Below are 24376 nucleotides of genomic sequence, written 5' to 3' on the forward strand. Positions count from 1 at the left end.
CACGTGTCAGCAATTTACTTCAACCCTGCATCACCGCTGTGACCCACTTACACTTTGTCGTTTGTAAAGTATCCATCACCTGGGTACCTCTCTCTCTCTCTCTCTCTCTCTCTCTCCCTCTCTGACCCCTCTCTAGACGCGCCAAGACGTGTCTCACGCGCTCTGGATAGAAACAGGATTTTCTTTGTTCATCATGTGACTTTTGTGCTAAAAAGTGCATTGACGGATAGCTAGTGTAACTGGCTACAGGACAAACATCTTCATTTTGATGAGAAGTGACTATTGTTGACGGTAGGAGTATCAAAGTTTCATTTCATTTCTCCGACTCCATTGTTCTACGATGTGTAGCAGCGCCACGCTAAGCGCTTATCGTGGGTGATTTATGAGCGTCGGCCATGTGACTAATGTCTGTTCGGCCGTGTACGGCCGAGGAACTATGGCGCGCCGTGAAGTGCCACTGTGATTCTTATCTTGGCGTGACTGAGACTGTCTTGTGTTATAACCATGGTTCCACTGACCCCTGCTTAAATTACCTCCCGGCACGTCTCTCTCACTGGACAGCGTGTTGTGTCGGTCGGCACAATGTAATGCACACCCTTCGACCAGCCTCCCCTACTGCTATAAACCGCATGGTGTGACGTCATGGCTCTTGTGAGCAGCTACGACAGGGTCACACCAACTGACAGTACCATGACCGACACCTTATGTGTGTTGCAAAAAACGCATAAATGCCCACTGTCTGAGTTGTACATATGGCGGACTGTGATTCTCAGTCGGTATAGGAACCTACAATCACAGCAGTCCAGCATTAGGTTGGAGGTAGAGGACAGAGATAGTGAAGAAAAATCCATCAATATACCATTTCAGGATTCTCCCTTCACCGCTACCCATCCCGCCAACTTGCAGAAAACAGTAGTTAGACTTTACGACACCGCAATTGAATCCGAAGTAAAGACGGATCAAAAACTGATTACTGTTACGCTTTACTTCAAACACCAGTCACAGTCGGGGACCCTTCTCGCCCAGGGCCACGCTTGCCCGACCTGGAGTGAAGATGATTTCACTGAGTTGGCCAGTCTCACCACCGCAATGGCTTCATTGTCCCCTAACGACACCAATCTAGACATGATGACAGAAAAGATCGCATCCGCCCCACTTCCCTTTGTCAGCTCGTACTTTATCGACTGGGACGATAATGATTTCACTAGTCCATCCTCGTCTGTCAACAAAGCCCCCCACAAAACCCCAGCGTCAACTCCGCTCACCCCTGCACGCGGCATACGGACCCGCTCTTCTAAAGCTCTGCGGCGCAGCGGCGTCGTCAGTCGAGCCGATTTGCCTTCCCAAATTTTCCCCCTACATCACCAAATGCCGCGTGGAGGAGCTAGAGCGGGAAGTACTGGGTCTGCATGACTTTATTGGAAGGCTACAAGACGCAACTTTCTCTGCCATTAGTGACACTGAAAAACGCATCAAGGCCAGTGTCCAGATGGACAACAGCCACCACGTAGACGAGCTCCGTGACGAAATCAGCCACCTGCAGTCACGCATCCAGTCCCTTGAGGCTGAAAACCAAAAACTTAAGAGTGGTGTAGGGGATCTCACTGCTCAGGTGAAACAACTTCGTCGAATGGAACGACCGCTATCCAAGCCCCCGCCCCCCCCCGCCCCCGCCCCCGCCCCCGCCCCCGCCCCCTTCCTCAAACACTCATGATGTGAACAGTTCTATGCGCATCATCAAGACCGCAAATGTGCAACGATCTGACCCAACTACTTCACAGTCACCGACAAAGTCCCCCCCTTCCCTCACACCAGTAGCTTTCAATGACGACCAGAGAGATGTGAACTCAGCCTCGTCGAACGTGTCAGCGCCACTCAACTGTGTCATATCTCCCTCCTCTTCCTCAAACAATGCAGTTCCCCGGGGCTGTAGTGAAGCCCAGGACCCCGTTAAAGAGAACAGGAGACGTCATTCCCCCCCGGAGAAGCTTCGCGCTTTTGCTGTTGGTGCCAGCACAACGTTCCTTTTACTGGGCGACTCAACAGTGAAATCTATTGACTTAAGTAAGTCTCTACCGTCACCACGCGACTCCCCCCAAAAAATCTGCGTGTCGGGAATGACGGTACAGGACTTGAATGACTGGGCAAAACACATAGAACCTGTGCCTTCTGTTAGAAGTGCGACATTCCATGTCGGAGTTAACTCCTGCATGCAGACGTCAACAGAGGTTACAAGCGACCACTGGGCTGAGCTAGTCATGTCTCTACGTCACGCCTTTCCTCTAGCCAGTCTCCATGCGTCTTCTATTCTCCCTGCCAGAGGCCGCTCCCCCCTCAATGATTTGATTAGCCCATCCAACTCCAACTTGGCCGCCGTCTGTGAGCGATTGGGTGTTCAACTCGTCAACTCGACTCCGATCTTTCAGACAGCCAATGGGGCTCCTCGTCTGGCCCTGTACAGGGACAGGATTCACCCAAGCCCTAAGGGGACAGCCAGGTTGGCTGAAACCCTTTTTCCCTTTCAACATCGTCCTCCCAGGCAAACCATCTCCCGCAAACAGCACGCCCCGCCCCCCCAAATGGCCTCCAAGCAAGATGGTTACGGTCAGCCCAGTAGCCATGTGAACCCTCCAAATCATCACTACGACGCTGAGTACCCGCCCCTGCAGCAGCGTGATCAACAGTGGAACGCTCCCCCCTTCGTCTCATCTACACCTCGTCATCAGGACGTCACGCCGACCCTCCCGCCTGGACACTTCGTTCCGCACCATCCGCCGCCGCCACCTCCCGACTTCAGAGGAGCGCTACCCCCTGCTGTGGCTGCAGCCCCCTTCCCACCGCGTGGGTCCTACTTCGAGGAGGGAGACTATCGCCCTGTCCAAGGCCCAATGACAGGTATGCAACATGGCGTTGGCGCCTATCAGGTGTCTGACCCCGCCCCACGTCACCTCCAACCTACGGCGTTCAACAATGTGCTTCCTGACTCCGCCCGTCCAATCGTCCCGCCGCCTGTACACCCAGCAGTAATGCAGGCCTATGTTAATTACCTTCAGGCCTTTCGCTTCCAGCAACCAATCGCCATGCCGTATTAATTTGTGGCTTGTCTTTTGGCAACTGTGTGCAGTGTAGAGGAGAAGCTGGCTTGGTCCAATTATATCTGTGTAATAGTAATTTGTGCTTTGTTTCGGAATCTGTGTCTTGAAGGTGTGTAGCGTAGGGTACATGCTGGTTCGTCAAGTGTCTCTGTGTGCCGAGTAGAAGCCCAAAAGGGCCCTTTTCTGATAACACTCACGTAAGGTGTGATCTGGAAAAGAAATACTGCTGAGTTCTCTGATAAATTTTATTCTCTACTTTTGCTACCCGTGGTACCTGTTCTGCAAAAGTATTCTTGTGTGCTGGAATTACACTGAGTTTAAAAAAAAAATTAAACTCTCTGTTGCGGTTTCCATCACGGACAATTTAAGTACCTTGGTAGACACTGACATTTGCTTTTTCTTTTTCTTGTCCGGTTTTACTGTGACAAAAGGAAAATACTTTTCTCTGATCTGACCTACATTGTGACCTAATTATGCCGTTGGGTGATTCTACATCTGGCCTTCGTATAGGACACCTTAACGTTTATCATTTGTTTAACAAAGTTCCAGATGTGTGCTTAATGTTAAACCGACCAAACAAGCCAATTCATTTGTTTGGACTTAGCGAAACTCGCCTTGATTCCAGGATCGACGACACCTCTATTGACATTACTAACTATACAATTTTAAGACGCGACAGCAACCAGTCTAGTCATACTGGACTTGTGCTTTACATCCATGACAGTATTGTGAAAATCACAAGAAGGAGAACTGATTTAGAGTCAGAGAATGTGGAGTGCATCTGGACGGAGATAAAACACTCTAAATCTCCTTCTGTGTTAGTGGGGTATATATATAAAAATCCAGCCTCTTCACTTGCATGGATTGACGATTTTGTGCGCATGATGGACAACGTTAATAACTGTAATTCTAATATTCTCCTCTTAGGTGATTTTAATTATGATTTAAATAAACCGCAACATGCATGGTCTTCTACTACATCGCTGTTTGGTCTTCAGCAATTAATCAAAGATCCAACAAGAGTAACCAGTACTAGTGCAACGTTAATTGATCATATTTACACAAACAATGTGTGTAATGTTTCTAAAGTGTTTGTATCCAATGAAAGTATAAGTGACCATAGCCCCATTTTTTGCACTTGGTCTTTTAAATTACCTAAACGTCCGCCTAAGGGCCATACAACAATTGAGTACAGATCCTTTAAAAATTTCAATGAGACGGATTTTTTGCGTGACATTGCTTCTGTGCCCTTTCATCTTATTTGCAATCATACTTGTCCAAATAGTGCCTTTTCTGCTTTGTATGAGGCATTTTTGCCAATTATTGATAAGCATGCACCGTTGCGCAAAAAGAGGGTTAAGCACCCCACACTTCCCCCGTGGTTAAATGAAGACATTATAAACGCCATGGCTCTTCGCGATTTCTATAAAGAGAACAAATTAAAAGCTGATTACAAGAAACAAAGAAATAAGGTCTTAGACCTCGTGCGCCGGGCCAAAAAGCATTATTTTAATAAACTTGTTTCTGAGAAGAAAGATACCGCTTCCTTATGGAGAGCAATAAACGAAGTAACTGCAAAATCTAAAACCCGACAACATTCAACTTCGGTTGGTATTTCACCCAGTGCCTTTAATGATTATTTCTTATCTCTTCCTAGTAAGCTTTTGGAGTCTACCTATAGGGAAAATGACAAAAGCGAGTATGAATGCCCACAATTTCTTCAATTATTTTGCCAGGCTAATATGAAAGAAGTTGAACCTTTTAACATCCCATTCATTGCAGTCCACGAAGTCGGGCGACTAATAACTGACTTGAGTAATAAAAAGTCAATGGGACCCGATAACATACCCGCTTCCTTACTCAAGTTAGCGTTACCCTTTCTTGTTGAGCCAATTACGTATGCGTACAACTTATGTATTGACCGAAATGTGTTTCCAGAAATGTTTAAAACCGCAAAAGTAATTCCACTTCCCAAAACAAAAGACTTAACCGACATAAACAATTTTAGGCCAATTTCGCTATTGTCTGTTCTATCAAAACCATTAGAAAAACATGTACAAAAGTGCTTGCTTCTGCACATGGAAAGCCGTGGTCTTTTCGCTCCATCTCAATCAGGATTTCGCCCTAAACATTCGTGTCACACAGCTCTCGTTAAACTATGCGATACATGGCTCTCTGCCATTAACCATTCGGAAACAGTCGGCGCCGTCTTCCTCGATTTTAAGAAAGCGTTTGATATTGTTGATCACACAATTCTGTTAAAGAAATTATCTTGTTATTTAGGCGACGCATCCTACTTACCTTTTTTTCGTTCTTATTTAGCGAACAGAACGCAGTTTGTCTCCCTTAGTGGTAATCGTTCTTCGATAGGACGGCTCATGCACGGCGTCCCACAAGGATCAGTTTTGGGCCCACTTTTATTTTGCATTTACATTAACGATCTACCACTCTATATATCAGACAAGACGGTTATTAATGACCTTTTCGCAGACGACTCGTCTCTTTACACGTCCGGTAAAAGTTTACAATCTATTGAAACCTCTCTTCAAACGAGTTTGAACAACATATTTGATTGGTGTAAACAAAACTCAATGATTATACACCCAGGCAAAACTAAATGCATGGTGATCACAACACGACAGAAACACCAACTCGCTCCTCTGAATCTTCATCTCAGTTTAAATGAGTCACCCATTGAGCAAGTAACCAGCCATCGTGTTCTCGGGGTCACCATAGACGCTGAATTAAAGTGGCAGTCCCACCTCAACCGTGTTACCAAAACCTTATCTAAAAACTTGTTCCTTCTCTCCAAATTAAAGCATTACGCTGATACCTCAGCACTCAAGTTGTTTTATTATGGTCATATTTTACCTCATCTGAATTATGCATCTACACTTTGGGATGGTTGTGGCGATGTTCACTTTAAAAAAGTCAATTCTCTTCACCGTCGCGCAGCTAAACTTATCATGCCGGGTCCACAAACATCAACAGATCAAAAGCTTAGCAGCCTTAATTTTCTATCACTTAAAGATCAGTTATTATTTAATAAGGCTCTTTTAATGTTTAAGGTACAAATAAACGAGACCCCACAGTACATGCGATCATTATTTCAGAAAGCAACAGACAGATATGGCTCAAACAAATTAATTTCCCCGCTACCCCGTATTGATTTATATAAAACCAGTTTAGCGTTTTCGGGCTCAACAATTTGGAATTCGCTACCATGTGAGATAAAGGGGTCAAGCACGATTAAACACTTCAAATCGCAGCTTCGCAAATATTTGTTGTCACGAACAGTTACATTCTGAAGCTGTTTCTAGCAAGAATGCATTGCTATCACTAACCTCTATATATTTTGTTGATTATGATAATGATGTCGACGATGATGATGATGATGATGATGTTGATGAAGTTGTTGTTGTGTGTGTGTGTCCGTGTGCGTGTGTGTGTGTGTGTGAGTGTGTGTGTGTGTGTGTGTGTGTGTGTGTGTGTGTGTGTGTGTGTGAGTGTGTGTGTTGTATTGAGTGCGAACGTGATTGCAGGCATGCGGCGCGCGTGTGTGTGCGAGTCGAATTTTCTTTTCCTTTGTATTATCTTGACATACATGTACATTTCAATGTTCTATTATGCATTATGTAGTCGTATAGGTAATGTTGTAATTAGTAATACTGTATGATTGCGATTGACAATTGTCCTTTTATTGTCTTTATCTTTATGTCTTAGTTTAGCAGGGACAGATTGTAAGACTAGGCGTGAGCCTAAAATCTCCATCCTTGAGTAATAAAGTTCGTTCGTTCGTTCGTTCGTTCTTTCTCTCTCTCTCTTTCACTCTCTCTCTCACCCTCTCTCTCTCTCTCTCTCTCTCTCTCTCTCTCTCTCTCTCTCTCTCTCTCTCTGTGTGTGTGTGTGTGTGAATATTTTTGTCATCCTAAATATTGGGGGGGGGGGGGCAAAAAGACATGCTTGCCCCCCCCCCCCCCCCCCCGCAACAGCAGCTGCCCCCCCCCCCCCCCCCCCAGTTTCCGACGCCAGTGCACTGAGTACATACGCACACACACACACCACACATACACATGTTACGCGTGATTGTTCTGAAAAGTGACTATTACATGATTGTTCTGAAAGTCAGTCTACTATTTATTTCATCGTAATCATGTAAGCCCTCATACGTGATTGTTCTGAAAGCTTACTAATTTACATGATTGTTCTGAAACTCTACTAAAGGTAAACTTGCTTCACCCGTGAAATGTTGTCAGATATGGAACAATAATAATGTATACCCCTACCCCTGGTGGTTGCTGTGTACATAATAAAAAAAAAGTGTCACTGAAAACAGATGTGCTAATAAATTTAGCTTTCATGTGTGTGCAGTATGTGTGGTGTGTGTGTGCATATGTACTCAGTGCACTGGGATCGGAAACGGGGGGGGGCAGCTGTTCCTGGGGTGGGGGGGGGGGGGCAAACATGTCTTTTTGCCCCCCCCCCCCCCCCCTTCTAAAATTTAGGATGACACAAATATTCAGAGAGAGAGAGAGAGAGAGAGAGAGAGAGAGAGCGAGAGAGAGAGAGAGAGAGAGAGAGAGTTGATAAACAAAATACTCCCCCCCCCAAACACACACAAAGAAGTATATGGCAATAAATTAAATCACCAAAAGAATGCTTTCACCAAAAGAATTGCTTAGTTAGCAAAAGATATTCCAACAAAAAATCGGATGTTTCCACCCACAAAATAGATGCTTCTAGCAAAAAAACGATTGATTCTACCAAAAAAATAAATGAGACTTGCAAAAGAATTCTAAAAAAAAAAACCCGAATTATTTCAACAACAAAATAGCCACTGTCAGCAAAAAATATAAAGTTTAGTGTACTTTCAGAGACAAAATAGTGTCACTCCATATCATAATCATAATTGTACGTCCAAAGAAAGTTAAATGAAAATGATAAAATCAGTGTACAGAGCAGTCAAGATCAGTGTGTTCACTGCCTGATAAGCGCTGGTCTCGACAGCAGCTGCTTTGGGCGACCGCGCTTTCGCTTCTGGCCGATTGGGATGGTCTTGGCCTGGGCAGGGGGGTTGGTCACCTCCAGACGAATCTCCATGCCCATGGAATGATGACACACGTAGCACTTGAGGAACTCCGGACAGTTGCAGAAAAACTGATTGTTTTCGTCGATCGTAATCCTCCGACATGTGGCATACTCCTCGAAGTCAGCCCAGGACGATGATTCAACCTTTTCTTCGGTCTCTCGGATGGCAGTCTTGAGCTCCTTTTCCAGGGTTGAAGATCCCACGAAGATCGTGTTCCCAGTCTTCAGCAACTCAGCTGGTGACGTTGCCCACTAAAACACTGTTGTCCACATTTTCAGTGTGCGATGTGGTGCTTCGGCAATCTCGGTGTGCTCTGCGGGTGCTCGTTCCATATACCAGTTCTTTACAATGTCATTCTCAACAACTCCGAGAAATCTTGACATTTCCAGCCTCTCTCTCAAAGTGTTTCACTGTGTTGGAGAATGACTATCCATTTCTTTTGTTGAAACTATATTTTTTTTTGCCTGAAGTAGTCAATCTTTTGCGTGATTATATTTTCTTTTGCCTGAGTATATTTGCTTTTGCCACTTTATTTTATTTTTTGTTCAGACAGCAATTCTTTTGGCGGATCAGAATTTTTTTTGGTACTTTAATTCTTTGTCACTCAAGCCATCTTTTCTTTTGGTGAAAGCATCTATTTTTTTGGTAGAACCATCTCTTCTTTTGGTTCATTAAACGGGTGCCGAAGTATATTGTCTCGCGTGCAAGAACTTTATAGCCCAGACTCCCCACACATCTCGCAACCCCGGACATCTCCTCACGTCTATCATCCCCTCTCCACTTGAATTTTTAGTTCATAAAAAAGTTTCATTTGTAAAAATTATTTGTTGTGCCTTTCGTCTTTAACTGGGCAAAAAGTAGCTTCCATTTTCCCTCTTTGCCAAGCCTTTCGATCCATTTTGGTGACCTCGCCACCTAAGCATGGCAAAGAGGAAAATTCAAAAGTTTCTATGTGTCCCTTTGAACCTGTAACTTGAATTTTGAGTTGGGAATACTCAAGAAGAATCATTACATTTTTGAAGATTATATATAATTTTTGTCTTTGAACATTTAATTTCAATTTTGAGTTGAGAACAATAAAGAAGACATGTTGAATGTATGAAACGTATTACTTGTTGAGTTTGTATTCATTGGGCGGGGGTTCATTGTATCAAAATAGTGTTCCATTTACATACAGACATACACACAGACAGACGGACAAAGTGAATCCAGTATACCCCCTCCAACTTCATTTGGCTGGGGTATAAATATCAATATCACTTAAGATTTAGTATCATTGTATCAAAATATTGTTCCATATATACATACAGACATACACACAGACAGATGGACAAAGTGAATCCAGTATACCCCCCTCCAACTTCGTTGGGCAGGGGTATACATATTGTTCCATATCTGACAACATTTCACGGGTGAAGCAAGTTTACCTTTAGTAGAGTTTCAGAACAATCATGTAAATTAGTAAGCTTTCAGAACAATCACGTATGAGGGCTTACATGATTACGATGAAATAAATAGTAGACTTTCAGAACAATCATGTAATAGTCACTTTTCAGAACAATCACGCGTAACATACACACACATGAAAGCTAAATGTATTAGCACATCTCTGTTTTCAATGACACTTGTTTTTTTATTACACAGCAACCACCAGAATTTTGTATATGAATTATTCAAATGGTTTGATAAAAGGTCAGTTGATATGAACAAACCTCCCCCACCCCCTACACCTAAACAAAGGGAGTGGAGAGACGGATCAACTCAAACACACATCTGAAGCTGTCGCGCACACAGAAGACGGATCAACTCAAACACACTTCGTTGGGCAGGGGTATACATATTGTTCCATATCTGACTACATTTCACGGGTGAAGCAAGTTTACCTTTAGTAGAGTTTCAGAACAATCATGTAAATTAGTAAGCTTTCAGAACAATCACGTATGAGGGCTTACATGATTACGATGAAATAAATAGTAGAGTTTCAGAACTGTGAATCATGTAATAGTCACTTTTCAGAACAATCACGCGTAACACACGGCAGAGTTACCAACTCTGTTGTTTGATGGCATCTAACTGGCGCAAAATTTTTTTTAACAAAACCGGAATCAGGGGATCTTTCTTGCGGGAAAGTTCCGCGGCAATAGCGGGTTGCGGCAATAACGGGTTGCGGCAATAGCGGGTTGCGGCAATAACGGGCCGCGGCAACAACGGGCCGCGGCAATAGCGAGTTGTAACCATACCTCCAGCTTCGCTGGGATCAAAGTCTATACCATATAGGGGTCACGTGAGAGCCGCTCAAATAAAGGTAACCACCCAAAACGACCTGACTTCAGATACCAAGTCGCCCAAACCCTACTGTCATTCGAAATTGGTGCATGAATGGGGTGGGCGCTTACAAGGTAGTTAACGGGATGAAGGAAACAATGAATCAAGAAACCCAGGTGCACATCTGCGGCTCATAGGCATGTGCAGTGTGCATGCACACTATCTTGTGCCTGCATCTTGCCATCTCTAAGAAATGGCGACCACAGCCAGACAGACAGACACACTTACGTCCATTCTTATATATATATTAGATACTGTCGGGCCAAATACATGCGATGACGGCTCCTGATGCTTGATCACGACACAGGAATACATACCAAAATGTCCTGTATTGGCCAAAGCATGAGTTTTGTTAGTTTTTTGTTAGACATAATGCTTATGGAAGCTAACAAGCACTCATCTAGGTATGCATACATAGTGTGATACAGTATTTAGTCTTAATACGTAAGTTTACAGTAATTAAATTGTACAAAACTACACAAAAAAACTATAATATTTGGTAGTTAAGTTTGAACCTAACCGTAACATTTGAAAACCAAAACTAAGTGCTATCTGTAACATGCAAGTTGTGCGTGTCGTAACATTGTGTTTTCCAACTACATAACTTTGAATTGATCTGTATGCGTCATTTTTAAACACAGCGCAACCAAAATCACAAGATGCACTAAGCATAAGCTAGTCCATGTCTCTATTACAAGAAGTGTGTGTTTGGATGAATGTAATATCAATAAAAACAGCTATGAATGCCAGGTTTTGGTTTCTGAAAGCAAAATATTTCAAGAAGTCTTTGAATACGGGCACTGTGAGTTATATTACAGTGATCACTTTAATTCAAAAAAAAGACGAATATATGAGGTACATGTTAGACACTAACTTTAGTAACATCATGCGTTTTGAGAAGCTGTTTAAGTGATATTTCTAGACCAACTACCCTTCTTCGTGTAGTGCGACCCGTAACTTTTGTGTTGTGCTCCCAAAACACGATGTAACTATTTTATACGGCGTGAAGTTAGTTTAGTACATTAGCAAGCAATGCTATCAAAATCAAGTGACACAATTGACGAAAAGTATCCTTTTTTATGCGTTTTAGTATGAGACTCACCTCAGTTTATCCCCGAGTACGCAGTACTAGGGTCCAGCAGACTTTAATTGTGTGTGTGTCTGTCTGTCTGTCTCGACTTAACAGCTTATTGCTGGGAAACTACTGGGCGCAGTTCGTTCAAAAGTTGATACACTAACTTGATAATAGGTCCGATTGATCGTATTAAAACTTCATAATGTTACCTGGGACCTAAATGCCAAATAAATCACAAAATCCACTCTTAACGGCGGGCGCAATTCGCGGTGGGATAGAACAGCCGTTCGGCTAATCCGCCAGCCAGCCAGCGACAGCGACACCAGGCTTATTGCGTGCGTGCGTGCTTTGCGTGCGTGTACCACTGTGCGCGAGGATTATAGGCATTTGAGTTCACTGGCGAATGATTGGCTTGGTGGAAAGCGTTTCCGACTATGGCTAAAGTGATCCGGGTTCGATTCCCGGCATGGGCTGTCTGTTTTGTTTATATTTTTATTTTATTTTTATAATAAATTCTTGTTTACTATTGTTTATTATGAACGTTTTAATGTTTTATTTTACTGTAATAATTTTTTTAATTGTGTAAAATAAATAAATATTTTTTTTTTTTTAAATCCAAGGGATCCGGGTTCGATTCCCGGCATGGGCGGTCTATTTTTTTATTTATTTATTTTTTTTTAATTCTTGTTTACTATTGTTTATTATGAACGTTTTAATGTTTTATTTTACTCTAATAATTTTTTTAATTGTGTAAAATAAATAAAAATTAAAAAAATTTTAAATCCACGTGCACAAGACAAAAACTTTCATACTGGGGGAGCGAGCCAGTCTGAAGAGTACTCGGGTCCAGCGCCAGCGTTTTTTATCTCGTGTCGTTTCCGCAAACAGGATGCTAGGGGGAGTGTACTGAGAATATTTGGATCGACGGCGTGTAACAGCCTTTTACTCTTTGACCCCGCGACGCCGGTCCGGAATAAATAAGTACAACGCCGGCGTGTCAAAATAGTTGCATGACAGACAGTTATTTCATCGTTGCTATATAACATTCATGAAGTCATTCAGGAATGTTATACAGCAACGGTGAAATAACTGGTCAATCAAACCCACGGGACCGGCTATAATCCTTTTGGGTTCGGTAACCTTGGTTTTGTGTTGGTTTCAAAAAGCCGATTCACGGACCTTGTCTAAGCCAGTCCTCCGGGCCATGCGGGCGTTAGAGAGTGGCGAAGTCAGTTTAGTTCACAAACAAGTCAACTTGGTCAACTGTTTAAAACAGTTTTTCTCCTCAAAAGGGATATACGGTCGTCCGCCTGTAAAAGTGTTGGTTCACTAACCGGTCAACTTAATCAAGTTCAGGTTTTAAAGAGACATTGTTGCCCGGCGCTTATAAAAGTCAGTGTTGGTTCGCCAACTTGTCAACTTAATCAATGTCAGGTTTTAAAGAGATATTGTTGCCCGGCGCTTATAAAAGTCAGTGTTGGTTCGCCAACTTGTCAACTTAATCAATGTCAGGTTTTAAAGAGATATTGTTGCCCGGCGCTTATAAAAGTCAGTGTTGGTTCGCCAACTTGTCAACTTACTCAATTTCAGTCTTTATAGTTATCGTTGTTGTTGTTCTTGTTTTCATTTGTTTAAATATAATGCATTTAAAATATCGTCCGCCACATTACTCGTTTGTCTCTAAGAGCACATTTATAAGTTGATCTTGTTGTGCTCCTTTATTATAACATTCGATTACGGCTTTGTATTTATGCAACTGAATAAAAGGAAGATTGTACGTCGTTTGCCCGTAAAAGTGACTCTTCTGGCCAAAATACGGAATAGTGACTATGTCAGTTTGGTACAAGGCAAGGCAACATTTATGTAAAAAAAAAAAAAAAACTAAAATAACAAGGGTCTATGGTATAGATGATAAATTACAAGAAAACCCACAACAAGTAAATTAATATGTATAATAATGAGACACACCACATCATATCTTCTTGTCGTTCCACATCATATAAAACATTATAAGAATAAATTAAGCTAATAGATAACAAAATGTTTTACAAAAATGTCAACCGGACAGAATCTACACATGAAAAACGATCAAAATTACTTCATAACGTACTTAATAAAAAAAAACATATATATAAAGCTTTGGATCCAATTCAACACCTTCTTTACGCATTTAAACAACGCTTTGTACTTTTTAAAATAATTATACTAAGTTCAATAATATTTGGTGGATCCATCAACACTTTGCTCAAGCTTTCTCTGGCAACTCTTTTGTTTATGATGAAGACGCTAGTCAAAACCGGTCGTGTTCAAGTTGATTAGTCATGTTGCCGGGTGGTTTTTTTCTTCTTCTGGGGAATACATTTCCATTGTTATCTTGCTTTTAAACAGCCACACCGCAAACTGTTCAATGTCCACCGTGCGTCTTTGCTGTCGGCATTAGAGTGGTACTGTCAATGGCAAACAGAAACTTATTTGTTCTACTGGAAACCACTACGCGTGTTTTCAAACAATTAACATGTAATGCTTGACATGTAACCCTGAACTTTCGTTTAACGTGGGCATGGGATATACGTGCTTTGAACAACGAGGAGATATTGGTACAAAATTAGCACGTAAGGGTACTTGTAGACTCTCTATTCGCGGCGGAGTCTCTTCTTTGTGGCATTTACAAACGAAAATGCCTTTATTCACACATCTAAAAACGAAAAAACTTACAATTTTACATCACTATATTATAATCATTTCAACAAGTTCGCATTATTGTATTAATGTTTTGGCCCACACAAGCACGACGCCGGAGGACAATATTCCATTAGAACCTCTCTGGTTATAAGTCAGTCTGCCTGGTAAATCCTGTCATCAACCTTTTCAGCCTTCAAGGCAGGTATTCCTCTGTTCACATACTTTTCGGGTAAACTTCAACGTCCTGTGTCCTCGCTGTCAGGATGAACGAGTACTGGATTTACCAAAGCATTTGGATACTACATACGAGGGTAATATTTCAACTCGGCAAGGAAGACGGAGAAAACAAAAAGAAGAAAAATACGGAAAAAAGTCAGAGAAGACACACACACACACACACACACACACACACACACGCACATTCACACGCACACTCACACGCACCCCCTCATGAAAAGTACACTTTTGTACATTATTTTATTTTCTTGAGACAGAAACATTATAAAAAGCAGAACAGAATACCTTACTCATGTGAAGAGTGTAAATGGAAAAGAGGCTCAAAGAACACATTTGTTTAAAGAAATTATATCAAACAAGAAAACTGTCTCAAATCGCCCTAAGAGCTATACAGTTCTGGTTGGGGGTTGTAATTATGTGACCACACACCAGAAATACCTTAAAATAAACGTTTGAGCGCTTAGTTACTCAAACTGAAAACGGCTGTGTTTTGAGTGGGCATCCCAGACTGTAATTTCTCATTGGGACGTTCTTTGAGTGAGTCATAATTTTCGTCCTACCTTTCGACCCGGAGTATTTCATGCACTATTCTTAAAGTTACAGATCTGAAATTAAGCCGAGAGCTATAGAGTTCATTTTGGGAGTTGAATAGATGACAATACACACAAGGAAGGTCGAGTGTTTGAGCGTTCTATTTTTCAAATCTGACTGCTGTGTTTGCGGGTAGTCCTTGCAGACCTTCTCCAACCGACATTGTGTCTGTTTCTGTTGTGCGAAGCAGCGCTGTATGCCACGGAATTTGCATGCGTAAGCTAGACTGTACATTTGATTTCCTTAATCCAACGGTCTTGATCTACTTTGACGAATGGGTATCTATGAAAACTAAATTAATAATGATGACGACCGGAAGTCCTGATTCCTGACAGGAGAGCTGGGCGATGCAAACCGCTCGCTGATTAAAATTCATTTATTTATTTGGCATAGATCCTAGTATCGGAGCCGTTTTAAGCAAATCATTGCAGGTGTTTCTAAATTACAGTACAGCGAATGTCCCTTGAACTTTTTAAGGTCCAAATCGTCAGAAAATTCTCCAAAATGGCGGCTTAGACAATATATCTGACAATATATGAAGGCTAAAACCACTGCTACCACCACCAATGTTACAACAAACAACACCCAAAAATAACGATTACCGAAATACGTAGACGGGTGGGTAGGGATGCAGATTTAAATTATTTCAACGCTTTTAAAACTTTTTTTTTCTTTAACTCGTTTCTTCTTCTGACAAACCGGACAGGTAGGTGACGTCTCATCATTTCTTCTTCTGGCAAGCCGGATAGGTGACGCCTCTTCCGCGTTAAAAATTAAACACAATTATGAAAACAAATACTCCAAAATGTCCCAAAGGAAAGCTGAAAATACATTCCAAAATTACTCAATGTACGTCATGCACAGAGTAGGTGGTGCATTTTTGTAATACAGGTTCACAGCTGTTTACTTGTTTCTTACCTATCGAAGTCGAGTTAGGGAGACACACCCATCCGAACTGTCTAGCCCACTCGCTCACAACAAGCACTGTTTTCCTGCCTAGCGCCTACTGCGTTCACATCAACTGCCGCCCTCAACGCCTGGCAGATATCCACAATCTGTCAAGCTGCTCTACGCACCGCGGGCACACATGTATCTGAACGGAGGCACGTAAGAAAGGTTTTTTTCGCCGCCGTCAAGTTTCTTTGCAGCTTTTGTCCAGGCTTGAACCCACCGCACGCATTTTGGGGGGGCTTGGCAAAGGTGAGGCGCTGGGCCTGTTTAACACTTGTATAGAGTGTGCGTGTGACGTTTTCGGGGGTGTTGAATTTTGTGTGTGTGACGTAGCCAGGGCGGGAGAGGCTGCACATGTCGTCTGCTTTCACGACCAGTCGTACAATGGAGTAGAAGCAGACGACCATTTGACGAAGAAAGTTTCTTGATTACTTTTTGATTATTTTTCGGGCTGGTAGACGAGGACTGCCTGATATTTTGTGATGTATGCATACTTTCACCGATAGAAAAACCTTGTTTAGCCGCTGCATTTCACTGTGAGGCACGGTTTGTGAGTGAGTGGAACTTTGACGGGAAATAATTAGACCGATTCAGTACATCTTCAGGAATTCCAGCTAGGAATAATAATCATTTGAAAGTAAGTATTGTTTTGTGATAGCGGTTATGTTTTTACTAATTTTCGTAAGGACGGTGTTTTTTGTGTGTGCTTACTTGTTACTGAACTTCAAGTTGTTATGGCCTCCTTTCCATGTAGATGAAGGCTACTTTCATATTTTTCTCTGTCATATTCACCTCTTCTCTTTATTCCACTTTTTCCTTGTTTGTTTCTTTGATCCGTCCCTTGTGGTTTTTCACTGAAGCATTCGCTTCTCTGTCCACTTTTTTGTCTAATTTGCTTTCACACTAAACTATTTATATATGTCACATTTCCTTTCATTGCGTTTCGGTCTTCAGACTGTCTGTGATTCTGTATCGTTAGAGTTACGTGTATATCTAATGTGACGTCACGGTTTCGAGAGAAAAAATAAGTTTAACTCCGGCGATTAATGGCATTCAACACTTACAGTATACTATTTTTTTTAGGTACATATTTTGTATAGATTAGAAAGTCAATGCAGCGAGTATTGTACTATATGTGACAGGAACGAAGTAATCCGCATTTACCAGCTGACCTTTAAATCTTTTCTACCCGGGAAGGGTGTGTGTGTGTGTGTGTGTGTGTGTGTGTGTGTGTGTGTGTGTGTGTGTGTGTGTGTGTGTGTTTGTGTGTATGTGTGTTTGTAAGTATGTGTGTGTGCGCCTGTGTGTAGTTACGTGTGTGTGTGTGTGTGTGTGTGTGTGTGTCATGTTGACATAGACACTGAGGGGATAGGCTTGTATCCATTTAAGCGAGTGATGTAATGTACCTTCTCCCACCCTCCCCCTTCCCAAGTCAGTAAACAATCTTAAGAGTCATCGTGTCGAACCACCCATGTTTTTGACCTATACGGTGAGGGGGACCCTTTCAGTGAAAGAATTACCTCAACTCAACAACCGAGCGCCGTCGTGTGAAGTCATAGAATAACTTCGATCTTAAAGTCGTAAATTTCGTACAGCTCCACAGAGAAATGTTGGTGTGAATGAATCAAACGAAGGACATGGTGCTGATTGTATTTTGTGATAGGGTACACAGAACGTGTTATTGAACAACTCTCTTTGACTCTATATGACTGTCTGTCTGTCTGTCTGTCTGTCAGTATGTCTGTCTCTGCCTGTCTGTCTGTCTGTCTGTCTCTCTCTCTTTGTCTTTCTCTCTCCGTATTTCACACACACACACACACACACACACACACACACACACACACACACACACACACACACACACACATACTCACACACACACATACACACACACATACATACATACATACATACATACATACATACATACATACATACACACACACACACACACACACACACACACACCACCACCACCACCACACCCCCACCCCCCACCCCACATACACACACCAACCCACCCACACATACAACCACCCACACACACCCACATACACACACACACACACACACACACACACACAACACACACACACAGGGAGGAGAGATAGAGAAATGGCCCATCCTCGATCGTTGCACATAAATCAGTGTAGTTTTACCCATTTCTTTATTGTCCCTAGCCCCTACTCGTTAAAACAGCAAGTCCGCCTCTGCAAAGCGATTTTCCTCATTTTTCGTAAGGGCAATACAATCTCTAAGTATAGAGTCTTAAAAAAAATACTATGGCAAGGGTGCGCTTTAAAGTGATTCCGGGATTTACACTCCTTTATTTATGTACGTCTTTCTTCCCTTCTTCTTTTCTTTTCTTTTCTTTTTGTAGCGACCTATAATCACTTTTACAGCCGGGTAGACTGAAGAGCGCCCGATTCTTTTATTTTTTCTTTGGAGTATTTATAATGTGTCTTTTGTTTGTTTGTTCGTTCATGGGCTGAAACTCCCACGGCTTTTACGTGTATGACCGTTTTTACCCCGCCATTTAGGCAGCCATACGCCGCTTTCGGAGGAAGCATGCTGGGTATTTTCGTGTTTCTATAACCCACCGAACTCTGACATGGATTACAGGATCTTTTTCGTGCGCACTTGGTCTTGTGCTTGCGTGTACACACGGGGGTGTTCGGACGCCGAGGAGAGTCTGCACACAAAATTGACTCTGAGAAATAAATCTCTCGCCGAACGTGGGGACGAACTCACGCTGACAGCGGCCAACTGGATACAAATCCAGCGCGCTACCGACTGAGCTACATCCCCGCCCTATAATGTGTCTAAATGTTTACAGAGTACTGACTTCAGTACGTACGTGTAATATATCGTTCAGAAATATCGCGATAATATCGATACGATTTATTGCATCGATATACAACTCTAGCAATCACGGTAGCTGCGGTTATACAGTGATCCCCCTTACAGATTTTCCTAAAAAATTGAAATGCAAAATCAGGTCTTAAAAAGAAGGGAGCCTTATGATTCAATTGGTGGTAATATTTCAGAGGTTGTTGTAATGTCCTCATGAAACAGGTCTCCGTACTTGTAATAGTAGTTAGCCAATGATAATATAGTTCAATTACATTCTGGGATTAAGACAGACAATAAGGCTGCACCATCATCGACGTAAACAACTTACCATATCTCAAAAGAAAAGAACCCTGACAGATTCCTGAAACACATTACCTGTGTTATTAGGTGTTGTATACATGTGTGTGAGTTTCACCTACACACTACACTGCACCACTACAGTTGTGAACAGAAAGTCTGGGTAAGTAAGGTCTAGGAGGGCGGAGGTCGGGGGGGAGAAGGTGGGGTAGACTTATATTGGGGGGTTTTTGAAAGGGGGAGGGGCGTCTGCTGAATCGCTAGGCTAAGTGTGATGCTTTAAAGCTGAACGATATCCACACAAAAGCCACCGAGACAGTTGTTTAAAAAATTGTATGTCAAAGCCTGGAGATGTCCCCGACTCTATTTCTAGGTCTCCCACACACTAATTTTAGGTCCCCCATGCAGTCTCCCAAAGTCTTCCGCCCCGCACCCCTATAAAACCGGGAAAAGTGGTCAAACCAGTTCGCAGTCCACCCCGGCACGTTCGACTGTCCACTCGTCCACACATTAATTTTCCTCTCAACGTGTAATCAGTAGAATCAGTAGAATTTCACTTCAGAAAGTTTTCATGCAAACTGTACTTTCATGTGGAACACACATTCCCGTCCTAGCGTATGCGTTCATGTACAGCTTTGTCAATTACAATAACGAATGTCCTCAATCAAAACGCTACGAATAATTCAGTAAACCAGGACAGAATGAAGCAGGCCTCTCGGCTCTGTCTTCTGTCAGTTTGTAGGCCCGGTATTCCAGCACTACTCACTATTAAATTGTTCATGTCTGTTATAAGGCCAACAAAAAAAAGTATTAAGTTTCTGGTAACATGGCTACAAAAAATAGGGTAGGTAGGTAGGTTTTTTGTTTTTTGTTTTTTTGGTCAGGGTAGAAAATAACTATTCAGCGACGCAAAGAGACTGGACTTACTATACAAAGAGAAAGACAACACATTACAAAACAAATGAGACACAAGGGATGCGGGGTTATCCCCCTTGTGTCGTCTGCCGTCTGTTACTTTCGTTTTGACGCTTTTTGTTTTGCTTTTTTTTTTACAAATGCAATAAAAAAAAAAAAGTCTAGGGTCGGCGGGAAAAAACTAGGTAGGGTCGGGTGACCAGAAACATACAACTTTTTTTTTTGCCTAACATAAAAGCACGGCAAAAAAACAAATGAAATATTTGTGTTATATTCTTTTAAGCCATGCATTTTACAAGCCATGTGTTTGGTAATGTTTTGCATTGTAGTAGTTAACAGGTCCGGTACGGGTGTTGTGGGGTTGTTTTGTTTTACAAAATAAGTCACAGCATGCTGCCTCTGGCTTTTTTAAAGTCAAGTTGCAAAAGTCATAATTATGACCATGTGACATTATTTTTCTAGATCAGTAGAAGCTGGAACAACCTTAGTGTCACACACCCTTTCGGGTTGTTTCTTTTACCAACTACTCGTAAAATTGACTCTCCGTGGTGATAAAAGGGGGCGAAGGTCGAGTCATTGCACAGTGTGCAAGATTATAATAATACGAGAATTTATAACGCGCACATATCTCACCACAAGGCAAAAATTATATTGAAGTAAAGCTAGGCCAAAAAGTTGTTGCGATAAATTTCGCACGCAAATTAAAGCATTAATTCCCGTGTCATTTCATTTCATGCCAGTTAAGGCCTTTCACTTGACTATCTGGATCACCTTTCGGATTCATGATTTCTTTTACAAGAATCACGTGACCGCCGCTCAAATAAGGGTACCCTCAAAATCGACTGGACAAAAAACGGAAGGGCCCAATTAACAATCGACAAAAATCACAATATAGTATGTTGGTAAAATATTCTCATGACGAAAAAAATACCGTTTTTGACCGCTAATGCGATCGACACCTGCATCAGTAAGAATAGCATAGCACACGAAATACGCAAGCTAGCTGAACAAAACAACCTTTTCTGGGTAGATAATTGATCTGGCTTTCTTCGCAAACGTAAAAATTGCTAGGTTTGTCTATTGTGATTTTGTTGTCGCTGTTAATTGGGCCCTTCCGTTTTTGTCCAGTCGATTTTGAAGGTACCCTTATTTGAGCGGCGGTCCCGTGATCCCTGTAAAACAAATTGGATGAAATGACACGGGAATTAATGCTTTAATTTGCGTGCGAAATTTGCCTAGTTTAGTAAGAAACATATCAGACAGCCGGGGAACGTCCAGAAGTGAAGTTCATTTGGTACAAGTGCGTTTCTACTGAAGTGTTTTTATATTATATGCCATGTAGAAGTCTAGTATTTTTGATGCTGTAATTTGTACCTTAACACTTCTCACCGAACATGTGTTACTTACTCCAGATACCAAGCGACTACCAAGATGTCACACACAGGCGCGTCTCGTCACCCGTCCTACCACAACCGCTTCTGCTCCACCAGCACGGACGACGGCAACGACCAGCCTGCAACACCAGCGCAGCTCCAGCTTCACAGCGTGTCCCAGAACGTCGACATATTTGGACATCCCGCCAACTTCGGTCAACTTGCGCTCAGCGATTCTTCCATAGCCGAACAACAACATCAACAACAACAACAGCTTCTGCAGCAGTGGCAGCAACAACAGCAGCAACAACAACAGCAGCAACAACAACAACAACAACAGCAGCACCAGCAGAGCGAACAGGTCCGGAAAATCAGCATTTGCAGCCAACCTAGAAGTCCGGTAGATCTGTCATCGTCAGGAAACTGGGGCGGTATGCGGGAAGGAGTCGCGCTTCACGTGCAGAGGACCAGTGTGGATGACGCCGTCATGCGCCCCGCGGCCCCTGGACTGCCTCGCAGGCTGTCGCGTCAACTCAGCGCCGACGACAAGCGTCTACAGTTCGCCATCTCCAGAACCACCAGCGGTGAGGGCAAGCGCATTGTGACGTCAGCGGACTCTGGCTGCGATGACGTGTTCGTGGAGATGCCTGTGGGGGTGGGGGTGCCGCACAGCCACCACTACACCCTCCACGATTCCTCGCTCTTCCCGGACAAGAGGCGCGCCCACTCCACCTTCTCCTCCTCCTCCACCGCCTCCATCCTACCCAACCCCTACAACCGCATCAACCACCGCATCCACGACCTGGTCTGGTGCTGCAGCTGCGTCTCCTTCGTCTTCTTCTGCTGCCTGCCGGCCATTCACTTCATGGAGCAGTCGGACGTGGAGTTCAACCGGAACAGCAGCAAGAGAGCGCGGAGTCTGGGTCGTCTGTCCACCTTCCTGTTCTTCACGGGCTCTCTGATTGCTGTGTCCTTGTTCGCGCTCATCTTCTTCCTCGCCATCTATTTCAACCTCTACTAGACGTCATCTTGCTGAAGATCCACGAGGCAGTGTCTTCTTTCTTGTCGTTTTCTTCAACCTCTACTAGACGTCATCTTGCTGAAGATCTACGATCTTCTTTCTTGCTGTTTTCGTGAGCCTCTTGTATATGTCTTCTTGGCCATCCTGTAGCTCTCAATCCCATCTTCTTCAATCTCATCTAGACATCGCTGTCCTGTTTGCTACATTTTCAGCCGATTTCTTGCTCATCCTGCTCGAGACACGTTTTGTTATCATCACCATCTTCTACAATCTTCAATAGACACCATCTAAATCAGCCTCCATTGCCTTCAACCTCACAACGTGACAACTCAATCGCCTATTTGCATTATGTGTGCCGTTTTGCCATTTCAAATGGGCCTCAAAATGTGATGGTAACTGTCGCCTTAATTCATTGTTGACAATCTTGTGATCCTATGAACCTTCCTGTCCAGTGCTTTTCCTGTGGCAAAGTACTTGACTCCAAAGCCAGCAGTGTAAGTCAAAGTTTGGTGTGTTTTCGCAGGAACCATACTCGTTTATCGCTGCACAGTTAAGAAACTGTCAGTGTTTGGGTGTGTCGTGGTTCTCATCGCTTTCAACGCATGGAAAAGTATCATCATCAGTTCACCTCTTCTTCCTGTCATCGTGGTGAGCTGTTGTTGTTGACATATTTCGCTGCACGAATGATTAAGGCTATCATGCTTAAACAACGACTGCAACAACATTTTTGTTTGGGGATTCTGTAGTCTGGTGTTATTGCATATGCACGATTTGGTGTGAGCAGTCGCATGCACTCATGATTTGTAAGTGCCATTTTGAAAGGTTGCCTCTACGATGGTGCAAAATCTGTCCCACCAAAGAACAAACGCGTATAAATTGTACTTGATGAAATGTATGCCGCGAAGTCTATCTATTACACACCAATGTCATCAATGTTTTCGATTTATAAGCGAATGTTTTCACTAAACTGTTTTGTTGTCCAGGCACTTAATTCCAATAGTGTATCACAGATTTCGCTTTTGTGTCAACTGCTGAAAGTGATGTCCCATATGTTTACCTTCTGTGTCCTTATAAGCACTTAAACCCGTAACCTGAAGATCTGTGTGCAATGTTTGCAAAGGCTGAGAGACAGAACCGTTCTCATGAGTGTTAATCTGCTAGAGGCACCGGGTGGGGGGCCCGGTACCTCAGTTGGTAGAGCACTGGACTTGTGATCGGAAGGTCGCAGGTTCGAATTCGGGCCGGGACGGACACGGGTCAACTTTAGGTGCAGACCCAGAGACGGAAGCCATGTCCCACCCCCGTGTCATCACAATGGCACGTAAAAGACCTTGGTCATTCTGCCATAAGCGCAGGTGGCTGAATACACCTAAACACGCAGACACCTGGGTAGCGCGACTCCGTTGCTGCTAGCTTTCCACTGGGAGGAAGCGACCCGAATTTCCCAGCGATGGGACAATAAAGTAATAACAAGTCGCGTAAGGCGAAAATACAATATTTAGTCAAGTAGCTGTCGAACTCACAGAATGAAACTGAACGCAATGCCATTTTTCAGCAAGACCGTATACTCGTAGCATCGTCAGTCCACAGCTCATGGCAAAGGCAGTGAAATTGACAAGAAGAGCGGGGTAGTAGTTGCGCTAAGAAGGATTAGCACGCTTTTCTGTACCTCTCTTTGTTTTCACTTTCTGAGCGTGTTTTTAATCCAAATATATCATATCTATATGTTTTTGGAATCAGGAACCGACAAGGAATAAGATGAAAGTGTTTTTAAATTGATTTGGACAATTTAATTTTGATAATAATTTTTATATATTTAATTTTCAGAGCTTGTTTTTAATCCGAATATAACATATTTATATGTTTTTGGAA

General features: G+C 42.9%; 1 protein-coding gene across 1 annotated transcript; it reads left to right on the top strand.

Moving 5' to 3' along the window:
- The first annotated feature begins 16299 nt into the window (after positions 1-16299).
- LOC138982311 (uncharacterized) lies at positions 16300-24120 on the top strand. The gene is made up of 2 exons (XM_070355573.1): positions 16300-16682; positions 21523-24120. Exon 2 carries the CDS (start codon positions 21542-21544, stop codon positions 22502-22504), a length of 963 nt encoding a protein of 320 aa, XP_070211674.1. The 5' UTR covers positions 16300-16682; positions 21523-21541; the 3' UTR covers positions 22505-24120.
- The last annotated feature ends 256 nt before the right edge of the window (positions 24121-24376 follow it).

This window comes from Littorina saxatilis, linkage group LG12, assembly GCF_037325665.1.
Source record: "Littorina saxatilis isolate snail1 linkage group LG12, US_GU_Lsax_2.0, whole genome shotgun sequence".
In the NCBI taxonomy this organism is placed as follows: domain Eukaryota; kingdom Metazoa; phylum Mollusca; class Gastropoda; order Littorinimorpha; family Littorinidae; genus Littorina; species Littorina saxatilis.

Excerpts from the sequence above, each read along its gene's own strand:
- LOC138982311 (XM_070355573.1), top strand. The coding sequence starts at position 21,542 with ATGTCACACACAGGCGCGTCTCGTCACCCGTCCTACCACAACCGCTTC.